Here is a 15148-nt window from a genome sequence, read left to right as displayed (position 1 = left end):
TTGTTTTGGAGCAAAAGGGATTGATGGTGGTATTATGTCAGCAAGTAGAGCTGGGGAGTTAAACATTTGGATTTTGCTCACTCTGTCCCTGATTTGAATTTGTCTCTTCACTTCAGTGCTACTTTGACTTTGTTTTTTTAGCTCACTTGTTTACTTACAGAAATAGACATGTTCTATTAAATGTTTACTAAAGAAAATGCACAAGTTGAGTGACGATCATTGTGATCCCACCTCTCAGTTAACATTTTTTTGAGTTCTTTTAGTTACTGTGTAAAGTTTTAAAGTGTATGTATGATACAAAATCTTTGAATTTAGAAATTGAACTTTAAAACTTCTCCACATATATATTTACCACTCTCCAAATTAGAAAACAAACCTAGTTTAAAGAGTTTGTATCTCTAATGCTGCTTTTTATATTACTGCTAGTTTTTATTTTTTATTTTTTTAGAGAATTTATTTATTCGTGAGACACACACACACACACACACACACACACACACAGAGGCAGAGGGAGACACAGGTAGAGGGAGAAGCAGGCTCCATTCAGGGAGCCCAACGTGGGACTTGATCCCGGGTCTGCAGGATTACACCCTGGGCTGCAGGCGGCGGTAAACCACTGCCGCACCGGGGCTGCCCTCTATTACTGCTAGTTTTTAAATCCCCTAACCAATATTTATTGACACTAGTGTTACTAAGTACACATAGTTTCATTAATATAACCAGTCAAAAAGATACTAATATACATTCAAGAAGATACTGCAAGGTCTTTCTTAAAGCGAGAAATATATAGATTATGTTAATATTTGGAAATACTTATAAGCAACAAATAAGGCATATATAATTTAATGGTTCTTTCCCCTTTTCTCTTCCACTGCCTCTGTCCACTTACTTCTACTCAAATTCTTAAATAAGAAAGTCTGCATCTATCTGCTAGTAGACTAGGCTACTTGTTCTTTTTCACCGTCTTAGCCCAGGATTGAGGTTTCCTGAGCTTCCCACCATGCTCTCAGCCTTTTCTTTTTCTGTGTCTCTTGAGACAGCCTTGGCAACAAATCCATCTATTCTTAAGTTCTTGCCCCACATCTAAAAGTAACATTTTTTAAAAGATTTTATTTATTTATTAGACACACACACACACACACACACACACAGAAGCAGGCTCCATGCAGGAAGCCTGACGTGGTACTTGATCCCGGGTCTCCAGGATCATGCCCTGGGATGAAGGCGGCGCTAAACCGCTGAGCCACCCAGGCTGCCCTAAAAGTAACACTTCTTAAGTGTCTTCTATGTGCCAAGTATCCTCCTAGGCACTTTCCTCTAAATTATTGGTGTTTTTTTTTTTTAATTTCTTGGTGGTAGTCAAATTTGACCTCATATTTTGATACCATTTTTGCTTATTTGGCTTCTTGTTAAGGGGATCACCAAAAAAAGAAAAAAAGGACATTATTGATGACTCTTACTATTGTGGGGGGCTTTTAATATCATTTATGGCAAATTTTTTATATTCTGTATCGTGGGCATAAGAATCCTGACCTTTTCCCTTCACATTGGGAAATGTATGCGTTTCTAACTGAAGTGTTTGAAATAGTTGAGAGGTATATTATACAGTTTAAAATATATAATTGAATAGTCAGTGAGGAATAGCACCATTTTAATAATATTCATTTCTTTCTAAAACTTTCTCCTTCAGTCTATATTTGTTTGTAAAATGTTTCTGGTTTAGGGGAATTTGACTTTTCCAGTTGAAACAGAAACTTTAAACATTTAAATTCAATATTTTTAACTGACAAAATTTTTTATTTTACTTTTTTTTACACTTTTCCTGATTATTCCATGAAAAGTGGAAACTAGAACTGTTTAAAAAACATACGCAAATCTATGACATCAATAGCTGGGGATTTTCTTTTTTGCTATACTATTTTCACAACCACAGTGTGCTTGCTAGGCAATATAACAGAAGCAAGCAAGGGGCAGAATACTGGTAAAGAAAGACAAGGCAAATTTAAGTTCAATTTTGAATCTAAATTCCAAGTTAAATCTTTTAAAAAATGGATTAAAATAATATTTATTCTAAACTCTCTATTTTATATAGAAATGGAACTTACTGGATTTCTAACAAGCCAAAAAAGACCTTATTACTTATTTTGCCTATAAAAATATTAATTGCTGGGTTAATAAGACAATTAATTAGAACTGTGGGTTAAACAGAAACCCCAGTCATACTACCACATGGTGGAATTTATGTACACATTGTGGGGATAGGGAGTTATCTTAACAGTTGAGGTCAGGAATGCCATTAGGCTTCAAGAATATGTGGAAAACATCAGAATGTTTTATTCTCTCTCTTATCTGTCTTCCTCTCTGTATACCTGCTTCACTCTTTATTCTTTCCAGGTAAAATTCATTTACTTTTTGGCCCGTATATCAAAACTTGGTCCATTGCTGCTTCTGAGCTTTATACAATTCAGGCATTCAAAGAGTGCCTGCCTTTTTTTTTTTTTTTTCCCCCTCTCAATTTTATTTTCAAAATTTCCAGGAAGGAACTTTGGCAACTTGATGAGGGAGAAGTATCATGCTGTGTAACATGAGTGATGAAACTGTGGGGATGAATTAAAGGTAGACTGGTGCTGTAAAAAAGGCAGAAGGAGGGCAGTTTCCAGAAGAGAGTAGTGGTGGTAGAACACCATACAGGCAAAAATAGGTGTGTGCTTTTGAAATGACATTATATTCAAGTTCCTTCCGATAAGAAAAATTGAATTTTGCAAGAATCTCCAAAAGACAGATAGATCGTGTAGGACTTTTTCAACTCGATCAGATAAGGCTAATATCTTGATTTAGTGCTTCTTTCCAAGCAAATTTCAAAGTGCTGGCAGAGTTATACCAATAACTGGGTTCACTGCTTGAGGAAAGACAGCTGTGGGAAAGAGGCTAGCATGATTTCTGAGTTTTTATAGAAAAGTTGGTCATAACTATTAAAACACTTGACTGTCAGATCATATGTACTGGAGTTGTAGCTCCCTCTCTTTGGGAGCTTAAGTATGACTGGAATTCATGGTGTTAAGTTAAAACAAATGGCAGTTTGCCAGAGGGATTATAGGGAAGAACAGAAATATAACTAGTTCTATTAGTAAGTACTCTTAGTTGTCTTAGAAAAATCCATCCTACTTATATGGAAGAGACACGCAAAGTCTTGAATATATACCACGTTGTAATAGCCTGAATTAGAAGCTTGAATTTGTGCTGGTCTTTTGCATTCACTATAAAAATTGTCAAAAAATTTAAAGTCTAACACATGTCAGGGCAACCAGCATTTGACTGTGGAATTTGTATGAGGTTAAATAAACTTTGGAGCCCTCTAAAAGATTTGGAACAATGTGGAAGGCATGGAGAGACTGCTAGAAGGAGACCTGTGGAAAATTTTTAGTGTCAGTGAAAGTTTAGATTAGAATATCAAGCATTCTTTAGTCGGCCTTATTAATTTTTAATGATTTGTTTGGGAAAGACCAACTTTTTAAAATGTTGCAATTTTTTTCTTGGAAGAAAAATGTTAGACCAAAAGGCTAATAGAATTATTTGCCAGATACCCTGTTCCTAGTAATTCATTAAATAACTTGTACGTACAATTCAATGAATCCTGATAACTCAAAGTTGTAAATATTTACAATGTAGTAAAACTGTTTTAAAATCTGTTCCCAGGTTTGATTGACCTGTGAGTGTGTGGGATTGGACTTTCCTGGGAGAAGGACTGTAGGAAAGTTTTAGATAAATATTATACTTTGCTATTTATTTTTATCTGGGCTTACCTGAGAATATGTTTTCCAGAAAGATTTTTCCATATACTTTTTTCTTATAGTTTCTAAAAAATAATGTTCATGTATATTAAACAGGTATAAAGTACATGTATGTTATAAAAGTTAGGTAATAAGCACTCATGAACCTACTCATGATCTAATCAAGAACTAAAATATCATCAGTATATCTGTAATATTTCAGCACTAAATTTTATACTAGTGTAAATTTATGTTTATATCTTTGACTCTTCCTTGGCTTTCTTTTTTTTTTTTTCTTCCCTCTCCCCGTTTTTTTGAGTCCAGTCTTTTCAGGGAGCTGAGATTTGCCTTCTTTGCATCCTCTTTAACCCATTTAAATTCTATTTCAAGCTTGTCTGAGGATTTAGAACAGGAGATATTTGTATCTTACTATTTAAAAAAATTTTTTTTTAATTTTTAAGTAATCTCTACGCTCATTGTGGAGCTCAAACTCACAACCCTGAGATCAAAAGTCTCATGTTCTCCCAACTGAGCCAGCCAGGCGCCCCTGTATCTTACTGTTTTTTATAAAACTCCAATGTTTTTTAGGATGCTTGACTCTTAGATGCTCATAATTATTTGCTTTGCAAGCTGCTAACTGAATGAAGATGGAAATAAATGGAAGTGAGACATCAGAAGTAAGGAAACCATTGTTTTAAAAACTTGTGGTTAATAAAGATATGATTGCTTACAAACAAGTATTTAATATTAAAAGAGATTAGAGGAGGGGCACCAGAATGGCTCAGATGGTTAAGGATCTGACTCTTGATCTCAGCTCAGGTTTTGATCTTGGCTCAGGTCTTGATCTCATAGTTGTGAGTTCAAGCCCCATTTTGGGCTCTCAGTTTGGGATGGAGCCTACTTCTAAGAAAAAAAGATTAGAGGAACTATTCACCAGAATAATTAGGAATTCAATTATATTTTTCAAAAAATAAGTAAAATCTTTTTTTTTTCAAAGATTTTATTTATTTATTCATGAGAGACACAGAGAGAGGCAGAGACCTAGGTAGAGGGAGAAGCAGGCTCCTCGCAGGAAGCCCAGTGTGGGACTCAATCCCAGGACTCCTGGATCACGCTCTGGGCTGAAGGCAGACGCTTAACTGCTGAGCCACCCAGGCGTCCCTTACTTTTTTTTTTTTTTTTTTTTAAGATTTTATTTATTTGAGAGAGAGAGGGAGAGAGCGTGTACACACCCAAGCCAGGGAGAGGGGCAGAGGGAGAAGCAGCTTATCACTGAGCAGGGAGTCTGATGTGGGGCTTGATCCTGGGACTCCAGGATAATGATCTGAGCCGAAGGTAGATGCTTCATCGACTGAGCCACCCGAGTACCCCTGAAATTTTACTCTTTTAAAGATAGAAAGCTCTTTTTGCGTGATTTTAAGGGATGTTTGTTTGTATCTGGTGGTTTTCAAAGTGTGATCCCAGACCAGCAGCATCACCATCACCTAAGAATTTGTATAAATTAACTACATACCTCAGACCTGTAGGTGATTCTGATATAGCAGTGAGAACCACTGCTATCTAGGGCTATTTAGGGCTATTTCTTCATTTGATGGTCATAGTAGTTTGGAGTAATGCTGTGTTGTCTGAACTTCATATTGCAAGTGACAAATCCAACTTGATCTAGTTTAAAATTCCTTAAAAAGGGAATTCAGAGGCTCTCTTATTGGGTTGAAAGATTATTGCAGTAGCTCACAGATTCAAAGCATTGGTTTAAAAACTGTGGTTAATAAAGATATGATTGCTTTACTAACAATTGGAAGAGTCAGGGCTATGGATCTTGGAATTGTTTATTTCTGAATGACTTTGTTTATAGATTGGGTTTCTATGTGTCCTTGACAAGTGGGAAAGACCGTCACAGGCAGATACAAATTCATATCCTATGAGCTTAGCAACTCCAGAAGGAGCTGCTTTGTACCATTTCACAAGCCCACTCCTCAAATGTTTTTGGGAGAAAGTGTCAATGACTGGCCTAGCCCGCATCATATGTCTTTCTGTAGGAGGAAGGATAATAATCTGACCATGTAGTTCATGGCTAGATATTTGAGTTGCTTTCATATAAGCTTACTGTCTTTGTAGCAGAGAAATCTGGAGAATATGAAACAGGCACAAATGTGGATTGTATTTGTTAGCTACTTTTTTTATATTAGGGAGTAGTTAACCACTTCATTAAAAACTTAGGATAGGGGATCCCTGGGTGGCTCAGCGGTTTAGGGCCTGCCTTCTGCCCAGGGCGTGGTCCTGGGGTCCCGGGATCGAGTCTCGCGTCGGGCTACCTGCATGGAGCCTGCTTCTCCCTCTGCCTGTGTCTCTGCCTCTCTCTGTCTCTCTCTGTGTCTCTCATGAATAAATGAATAAAATCTTTAAAAAAGAAAGCTTAGGGTGAGGGGCACCTGGGTGGCTCAGTGGTTGAGCTGCTTCTGCCTTTGGCTCAGGTCATGATCCCGGGGACAAGTAAATATACCCTAGGACATCTGGAAAATACAAAGAAATATAAAAAATTACCTAATGTTCTGCTGTCCAGAACATTTTCCCTTAGAAATATGCATTTAAGATTCCTCCATGTCTTTTCATGGCTTGATAGCTCATTTCCTTTTAGCATTGATGATAATTCATTGGATGTACCAGTTTATTTATCCATTTACCTTGAAGGACATTTTTGTTGTTTCCAAGTTTTAGTCATTATGAAGAAATCTATAAATATTCATGTGCACATTTTTGTGTGGACATAAGTTTTCAAGTTTTTTGGGTAAATACAAAGGAGAACAACTGCCAGATTGTATGGTAAAAGTATGTCTGACTTTAAGAAACTGCCAAACCATCTTCCAAGATGGCTTATACCATTTTACCAATGAATGTTTGTTAATTTTTAAATTTTGCGTTTTAATTTAAATTCACAAGTTACAGCATATACTCATTTTAAGTTCCTTGACATATATAGCATCATCATTAGATATTTGTGAATTTGTTAAATTTAATCGTTCATTTGAAGGACAAAAAATGGATCCTTGATAATTGTTCATTTGAAGGACAAAAAAATGGATCCTTGATAACTGAACTTTTAAAATTATTTTTAGTTCTTTTGTGACTTTCTGTATTCTTAATCTACTTTTCTATTAATATCTTAGTGGTTTTCTTACTGATTTATAGGAGCTCTATTTTCTTTAGTTTCCTAGTTTATAGGATTTTTAAAAATTTTGTGTTTTTTTTTTTTTTTTTTTTTTTTGCTTTTTTGAGGGAGAGAGCATGTGTACTATGTGTGAGTGAGAAGACAGATGAGGGAGAGGGAGAATCTCAAGCAGGCTCCATTCTCTCAGCACAGAGCCTGACACAGGGCTCAATCTCAGGACCCTGAGATTGTGACCTGATCCAAAATCAGGAGTCAAGACACTTAACTGACTGAGCCACCCAGGCATCCCTTTCATAGGGTTTTTTAAAAACACATATAAGCCTAGATTATTCTGTGTATTTGAATTCCATCTGGCTTTTGATAGGTTACTTTTTTATCATTTTTAAAGTTTAGAGATTCTTTTCTCTTTTTAGAGATCTAGTAAAGTTTCTTTTTGTTATTTTTTGTTAATAATAACTCTTTGATCTATCTAGAATTTATTTTGCAGCATGATGTAAGGTAAAGGTATATTCTTCATTTGATTAATGCTTTGAAATTTTATGTAAGGCCTATCATTGTTAGAAGCAGTTTTCAAACTTTAGTGATTTCTGTAGGCTAATGAATGGTTCTTGATTCATTGAGAAATTTAAGGACAATGAAAGATGACAAAAAACCTTTAGTGACAAATGTATCTTAGCTATGAAAAAATGATAAGCTCTTACCTGACAAATCTAAACTTTCTTATCTGAGTTAAACATTTAGATAACATTTCTGATTAGCCTTTTGTTAGTAGAGCAAAAGCATTTGTATTTTCTGGAAATAACATTTATTCATGAAGAAAATTATGGCAGAATCCGTGTAAACAGTGAGAAGATTCTAGACTTTTCAGACAGCCCAGGATTTTGAAAAAGCCTTGTGCTTTGGCAGGAGCCCAGGAGAGGAAGTGTCTGCATCTGCTGTATTCTAGAAGCCTTCCCAAAGAGTTACTGTAAAGCAGCCAAGAGAGCAGTGCATTTTACTACTGTGTGGTTCTGGAAGTATCTGGAAGCTTGTGGCAAACTTGAGGGAGGAGACTTAGGAGTACTTCCAGAATGTCAGTTTCTGTGGGGATTTATTTTTTATTGAGATTCAAGAAGGGGAAAGGGTTTTGTTTTTTTTTGTTTTTGGGGGGATTATTTTTGGCAAAATAGAGAGCTTTCCAATGTGGACTTGAACTTGGTGGTTTAAGTGAAGTCACTTGGAAGGAGTCAGAAGTGCGTGCTCAAAGACAAATAGGGAGACAAGAAGAGTAACAAATGGGAGCCTGTTACTGGGGCAAGAGGTACTGTAATAGTAACTTATTCTTCTGTAAGGTAATAAGGAGTACTTAAAAGTCCATGGATGTGATGGTGAAGGAGCAAGAACAGCGTGCTGTCAGGATATTTGGAAAAGAAAGGTAAAATCTTGCTGATGTTTAGTTGATATTTGCTGCTGCCATGAAGAATCCATTCTAGAAAAGTCAGTGCTACCAGGGACAAAGAAAAAAAGACATGTTTTGCTGCCAAGTTAAAAAAAAAATCCATAGCTATGTACTAGGCTAAGAATGTTTACATAGAACACAGCAGATAGAAAAACCTCAGTACTAGGTCCTTTGAGAGAAATTACTAGCTTAAATCGAAAGGGCTGTTTATTCTTTTTGATTCTGTACAGCTTTTAAAAAATAACAGCTTTATTGAGATATAATTCATGTACCATACAATTCACCCATTTAATGGTCATGATTCAGTGGTATTTAGTACTTTTATAGTGTTCTTCAACCATCACTCACCACAGTCAATTTTAGAACATTTTCATTGCCCAAAAATCTACAACTTTTTAAGTAGGTTCCATGCCCAGTGTGGAGCCCAACACAGGGCTTGAGCTCATGACTCTGAGATCAAGACCTGAGTTGAGATCAAGAGTCAGACCTTTTTTTTTTTTTTTTTTAAGATTTTATTTATTTACTCATGAGAGACACACACAGAGAGAGACAGAGACACAGAGGGAGAAGCAGGCTTCATGCAGGGAGCCTGATGTGGGACTCGATTCCAGGTCTTCAGGATCATGCCCTGGACTGAAGGCAGTGCTAAATGGCTGAGCCACCCGGGCTGCCCAAGAGTCAGACCCTTAACCAACTGAGCCACTTAGGCACCCTGAGAATGTACGACTTTTAGTTGAACTTATTTTAAAATTGAAAGCCATGTAAGGAAAGGATGGAACAAATTAGGAAACTAAAGGATAGGGATGCCTGGTGGCTCAGCGGTTGGGCACCTGCCTTCAGCTCAGGTCGTGATCCTGGGATCCGGGATTGAATTCTGCATCAGGCTCCCTGTGAGGAGCCTGTTTCTCCCTCTTCCTATCTCTGCCTCTCTCATAAATAAGTAAATAAATCTTTAAAAGAAAAAAAAAAGGAATTTAAAGGATAAATCAGTGGCTCTAAAACCTTTTTTTCCCCTTTAAAACATATTCTAACATATTAGATGGAGAATACATTAGATTGTATTTTGGTAATATTTAAATTACTTTAATGAAGTAATTTTTATGGGACATTCATGGTTTAGATGTAGATAACAGAGAAAACTTATTTTTCAGGATGTATGAATTACTATCTAATCACTCTAATAGTAACTAAGGAGAAAACAGGTTGAATTTTTAAGCATTAATTATCAGGTGATAACAAACATTTATATTTTTTTAACATGAAATATAAAGTTAGTACTCTAGTTATATGGAAAAATAAGATAGTAGCTCTTATTAATTACATTATTAAATCAATTTACAAGAATTAACAGTCTATGGGCAACGTTAGTGTCTGACTTATATTTTGTTCATAGGAAAAATCATTTAGGAACTTTACCTATCCTACTTTTTTTTTTTGTTGTAATGACCATATTTCTCTTGTAGGTGTGTGAACCTGAAAAATTAAGTTTTCCAAGATGATGTGGTATATTTTAATTGTAGGGATTCTACTTCCCCAGTCTTTTGCACATCCAGGCTTTTTTACTTCAATTGGTAAGTCTTACTGTTTTTTGGTTTGTATTGTTCTTGCATTTAAATTTTTTTAAAATAAAAATTATAAATTACCTAAATTCTTGGCCCAGGCATAACTTTTGTTTTCTGTGCTCCTATTTTAGCCATTCCAATTCTAATTTTAAGTCTACTTCATTTTGCAAGTCGGACAATATTGGCAAATTCATCAAAAAATTTATTTTTAAATTATAAAACAACACTACTTTTTCTTCTTCCCTACCTCGGCTCTCACCTTTTTTTGTTCTTGAGACTAATTAGAATTTAGAAAAATTTTTTTTAATTTTTATTTATTTATGATAGTCACACAGAGAGAGAGAGAGAGAGAGAGAGAGAGAGGCAGAGAGAGAGGCAGAGGGAGAAGCAGGCTCCATGCACCGGGAGCCGACGTGGGATTCGATCCCGGGTCTCCAGGATTGCGCCCTGGGCCAAAGGCAGGCGCTAAACCGCTGCGCCACCCAGGGATCCCAGAATTTAGAAATTTTTATTCAATAAACTATAACCACACTAACAAACGGTATACTTCACCAATGAAGTTCAAATCATTCATGTTTAGTTATTTATAAGAGGATAAGAAGTCATTTTATATCCCGAAATTAGATGCCATAAATTTAATACCCGAAATTATGTCATTTTTTCATTTTATACGAAATCTTTGTAAATATTACTATTTAAAATAGCATATTGGTTAAAGAAGAAACAAAGTAAGACTTCCACATGTCCTCTTTTCCCCAGAAATATTTTTCATGTTTGATGTGTATCCTTTTATATTTTACTCTATGCACACTCATCTGCCTTAAATGAGATATTTTCCTTCATGCCGTTAACCAGTTTTGCCCTTGTATGATCGTAGTGCTTACTAAAATATGGGTATTATAGTTATGACATCTAATTTCAGGATATAAAGTGATATAAAAAAGATGTCTTCTCCAACATATCTGTGTTTATTAACAGTTAACTCTTCTCAAAGAATGAAACATTCTTGATCATTTTTAAGTTATTCTAAAATACTTGTGTTGACCAATGTAGATATTTGATAACCTTCCCTTCTCTTCCTTCTAGGTCAGATGACTGATTTGATCCATACTGAGAAAGATCTGGTGACTTCTCTGAAAGACTATATTAAGGCAGAAGAGGACAAATTAGAACAAATAAAAAAGTAAGCAAAGTGTTCTACTTTCTATGATTCTGATCCCACCTGGATGTTTTTGTTCTAGAGCTAAAACAGGTGGAAATAGAAGCCACCTGTCTTAAAGTTGGTTGGAATGGCTAAAATAGGAGCACAGGAAACAAGAGTTATGCCTGGGTCAAGAATTTAGGTAGAGGAATGTGGATTGAGATAAGGATATAAATGGGAATGGGTGTTGACTGACAATTTCTAAAAGTGGTTGCTAACATCTTCCTCTAACCTCCCTAATCAAGTCATCTTTTAGAGCATTTTTCTAATTCTATTTATCTTCACTCCTGGGTTGTATTCTAGAGATTACAGTGGTAAGTATTGTTAATTATTTAATTGATATGGTTTTTCCTTAACTGCTAATTTATTTTTAACTGACTCACATTCAAAGTTAATCCTGACCTGTGAATTCCTGCCTTTTATTTAGTGAGAAACTGAATATTCAGGGAGTTGTTTTTTTTTTTTTAATATTTTATTTATTATTTATTTATTTAAGTCACAGACAGAGAGAGAGAGAGGCAGAGACACAGGCAGAGACAGAAGCAGGCTCCATGCACCAGGAGCCTGATGTGGTATCCGATCCCGGGTCTCCAGGATCGCGCCCTGGGCCAAAGGCAGGCGCCAAACCGCTGCGCCACCCAGGGATCCCTGTTTTTGTTTTAAAACATAGTCTTAGGTACTGAATGTAAAGTTTTGGTATAAGTTTGATTTAAATTAACCTGTAACTGAATTTTGATTGGGCTAATCTGTACCTTACAATAACTAGTTATCTTTAAGGACCTGTGGGGAGATGAATTTTTAGACTCTTACTTGAGGGATCCAGTCACACCTTTTCTAAGATGGGCTTTATTTACTGTAACCATTTGAGAGAAACAAAACTAAAAGAAAAAGACTTGTTATATTTTGATTCTACTAAGCTAGATTTTACCCATAACAGTCTTGCTTTTTAAAAAACCTATAATTTTATTTTAAAAAGAATTTTTGAATTTAGTTTTCACTCAAAAACCTCTAATTTAGTCTTTTTTATTTTTCTGAGTGTTTTATTAAATTGTGTTCTTCCTTAGTGAGTGTATATGTGCTCCATTTAAATGTCTTATGTGTATAGATGGGCAGAGAAGTTAGATCGACTAACCAGCACAGCAACAAAAGATCCAGAAGGATTTGTTGGGCACCCTGTAAATGCATTCAAATTAATGAAACGTCTGAACACTGAATGGAGTGAGTTGGAGAATCTGGTCCTTAAGGATATGTCAGATGGTAAGTCAGATGGTAAGACTAAGGAGCCAAAAATAGTTAAGACAGTATTGCTGCCATGTGTGGAAACGCCAATACTAATAAATTCATTTCCCAGAACATCAAGTGTTTAGTGTTGTAACTGAATTGTTGCAGGGGTGTGTTTGGTTTGACTGGAGTTAGTCTAGATTCTAAATTCCTTAATTTAAAAAAAGAAAAGGGAAGAAAAACTGGAAACAAAAATAAAACTTTAGTGTAAAAAAGTGATTTGTTGGAGACTAGCACTGTCATTTTTTGCTTTGAAATTTACAAAAGCAAATCAATTACTTGACATATAGCTTCATTTCTGGGGGTAATCCTTTCCATTTTAGGATTACCTTCAAACTTCAAAAATTCATGAGTGAATCTCTCTCTCTCAATTGTTAATGTATTGGGACTGGTACTATTAGGAAAAGTGTTATCTGTGTTTTAGATAGTATTTTGAATCTTAGATTTGTTTTACTTAGACAATAAATTTAAAAACTAAGACTGCAAACTTTAACAATGAAGGTCTTTCTAATTAAAACAAAATTAGAATAGTGAGGTGTTTTAGATAATTTAGTAACAGATACAGAAAACTAAGCCTGGAGTTTAAGAATTAGAGTGAATATGCTTAGACATAGTAATGGCTCAAATACTTAACTCAGTGACTGAAGGTAGAAATAAAAAATGCAAGAAAGAGGGAAAGAACTGAGCTAGCTATGTAAATGAAAATACTCTTGAGTGTTTATGAGTGTGAGCAGTAAACTATTGCACATAGTACAGAAAGCCTTGAGGAAAATTAAGGCAAGCACTTGTGAAAACTTCTTCATGGTGAGAGGGAAATATCAATGATTATTTGCTCCTATATAGCACCATGAGAACATTTTTAAAGTCTTGTATGTGTGTGTGTGTGTGCACACACATTTATTAATTTAAAACAATTCTCAAGTAATGATGTTTATGACCTAAATTCTTTTATAAGGTAAGCCTTGGGACTTGATGTTTTAATCTGTGGTAATCATCCTTATAATGCTGTAATACATATATTTTTCCTCTTTTTTATTGGAGAGGATTTAAGCAATTCTTGGATTTTATTTTGGGTCATAAAAAATCTGTCAAACTTGTAAAATTCCATGTGGACATTGTGACTAAGAGTTGGTTTTAAAACTAAAAAAAAATGCTTGATATGAGGTTTAGCCCTCTCCTAGCTAGTTGTTCGTTTGTACATTTTCATTAACATAAAAATGCCTGGCCTTTTGCTGATCAAAATCCACAGTTGATTATAAGTAACTGAGAGGGGAGGGAAGTTTAATACCTAACTTTTATTTGCCAGTGATGACACTTACATTAAAATTTTAAACTACTTTTTGTTTTTGTCTTTTTTGGTTCCTTAAGGAGTATTTAGCAACCATTCTCCTTAGGCAGTAATTAGTTTGTTAATTTGGTTTTTGCTATATTTTATATAAAACCTTTTAAAATTAAGATTAGATTTTATGGAGAGCAAATCTTGGTTGATCACTATATTCCATAACTTAATATATCTAAATATATTTTAATAAACAAGCTCACTTGATTATATTAAATATATAATTAATATCTCTCTTTCCCCCTCAAAGAATTCCACCAAACTTTATATATTTACATATTTACATAACGTGTGGTACATGCAGAAGAATATAGAACTTTCTTTAAGTGCATACATTTTACTTACCATCTGTTATTTGAAAGTATAATTGGTTGCCAGTGGATGTCATTTTCAAATCATAAATCCATTCATTTTCAAGCTTAGTGTAATTAAAAACTCAATTATCATATCAATTATCAATAGGACACTTGGGTTGCTTCCAATTATCATGTTGATCTTTTACCTAATTCAGATATGGTTTATGTGATGACTTCAGATTACTTAAGCAACATTAGAACTTGGGAAGATTGAATAAGTTAGAGGTATTTCAAGTCTCATTCAGTGTATTTAGTTTTTTTCTTGTTGAGTGTGTGGAACTTGCATGGTGTGGTAGAAAATTATAATAAAATCAATTTTGAAAAATCCTTATAAACACTCTATATTGCAAATTGGAAGTCTGTGAGGTTCTAGAGTCTTTTTTTTCTTTTTTTCCTTTTCTTTTCTTTCTTTTTTTCTTTCTTTTTTTCTTATTTCAAGGCTTTATCTCTAACCTAACCATTCAGAGACAGTATTTCCCTAATGATGAAGATCAGGTTGGGGCAGCGAAAGCTCTGTTGCGACTACAGGACACCTACAATTTGGATACAGACACCATCTCAAAGGGTAATCTCCCAGGTAAGAATTCTTCTATTCTATAAAATATTTATCACCTGGTTGTTCTCTTCAATCCATCAGGACAATGTTCATCTAAAAAAAACTTTCGTATTTTAAGATTTTTTATTTTATTTTATTTATTTTTTAATTTGATTTTAGTTTTTTTTTAAATTTTATTTATTTATGATAGTCACAGAGAGAGAGAGAGAGAGGCAGAGAGACATAAGCAGAGGGAGAAGCAGACTCCATGCACCGGGAGCCCGACGTGGGATTCGATCCCGGGTCTCCAGGATCGCACCCTGGGCCAAAGGCAGGCGCCAAACCACTGCATCACCCAGGGATCCCCGTATTTTAAGATTTTTAACTTTAGTTTATTTTACGGTCTTTGAGGACAAAACAACTCTCTTTCCTTAGGACTTAATAGCTATGGATAAGTTTATAGCTTGTTACTATGAAAGCTTAATATTATAGGTACT

At 34.9% G+C, this 15148-nt stretch overlaps 1 protein-coding gene across 4 annotated transcripts in view; it reads left to right on the top strand.

Annotated features, from left to right (window-relative positions):
• Positions 1 to 15148, top strand: part of P4HA1 (prolyl 4-hydroxylase subunit alpha 1) — a 76739-nt gene that overhangs the window by 5016 nt on the left and 56575 nt on the right. For 3 of the 4 annotated variants that reach the window (XM_049109049.1, XM_049109048.1, XM_049109050.1), the window contains exons 2-5: positions 9841 to 9948; positions 11026 to 11122; positions 12246 to 12397; positions 14556 to 14693. In XM_049109049.1, coding sequence (XP_048965006.1) covers positions 9873 to 9948; positions 11026 to 11122; positions 12246 to 12397; positions 14556 to 14693 — 463 coding nt within the window. In that variant the 5' untranslated portion in view covers positions 9841 to 9872. Of the gene's footprint in view, positions 1 to 8270; positions 8354 to 9840; positions 9949 to 11025; positions 11123 to 12245; positions 12398 to 14555; positions 14694 to 15148 lie in introns of all 4 variants that reach the window. The other variant, XM_049109047.1, reaches the window with a different exon arrangement.

This window comes from Canis lupus, chromosome 4 (genome assembly GCF_003254725.2).
Source record: "Canis lupus dingo isolate Sandy chromosome 4, ASM325472v2, whole genome shotgun sequence".
Taxonomy (NCBI): Eukaryota; Metazoa; Chordata; class Mammalia; order Carnivora; family Canidae; genus Canis; species Canis lupus.
Note: the sequence above shows the minus strand (reverse complement) of the source record. Positions and strands in the feature narration are given on the sequence as shown.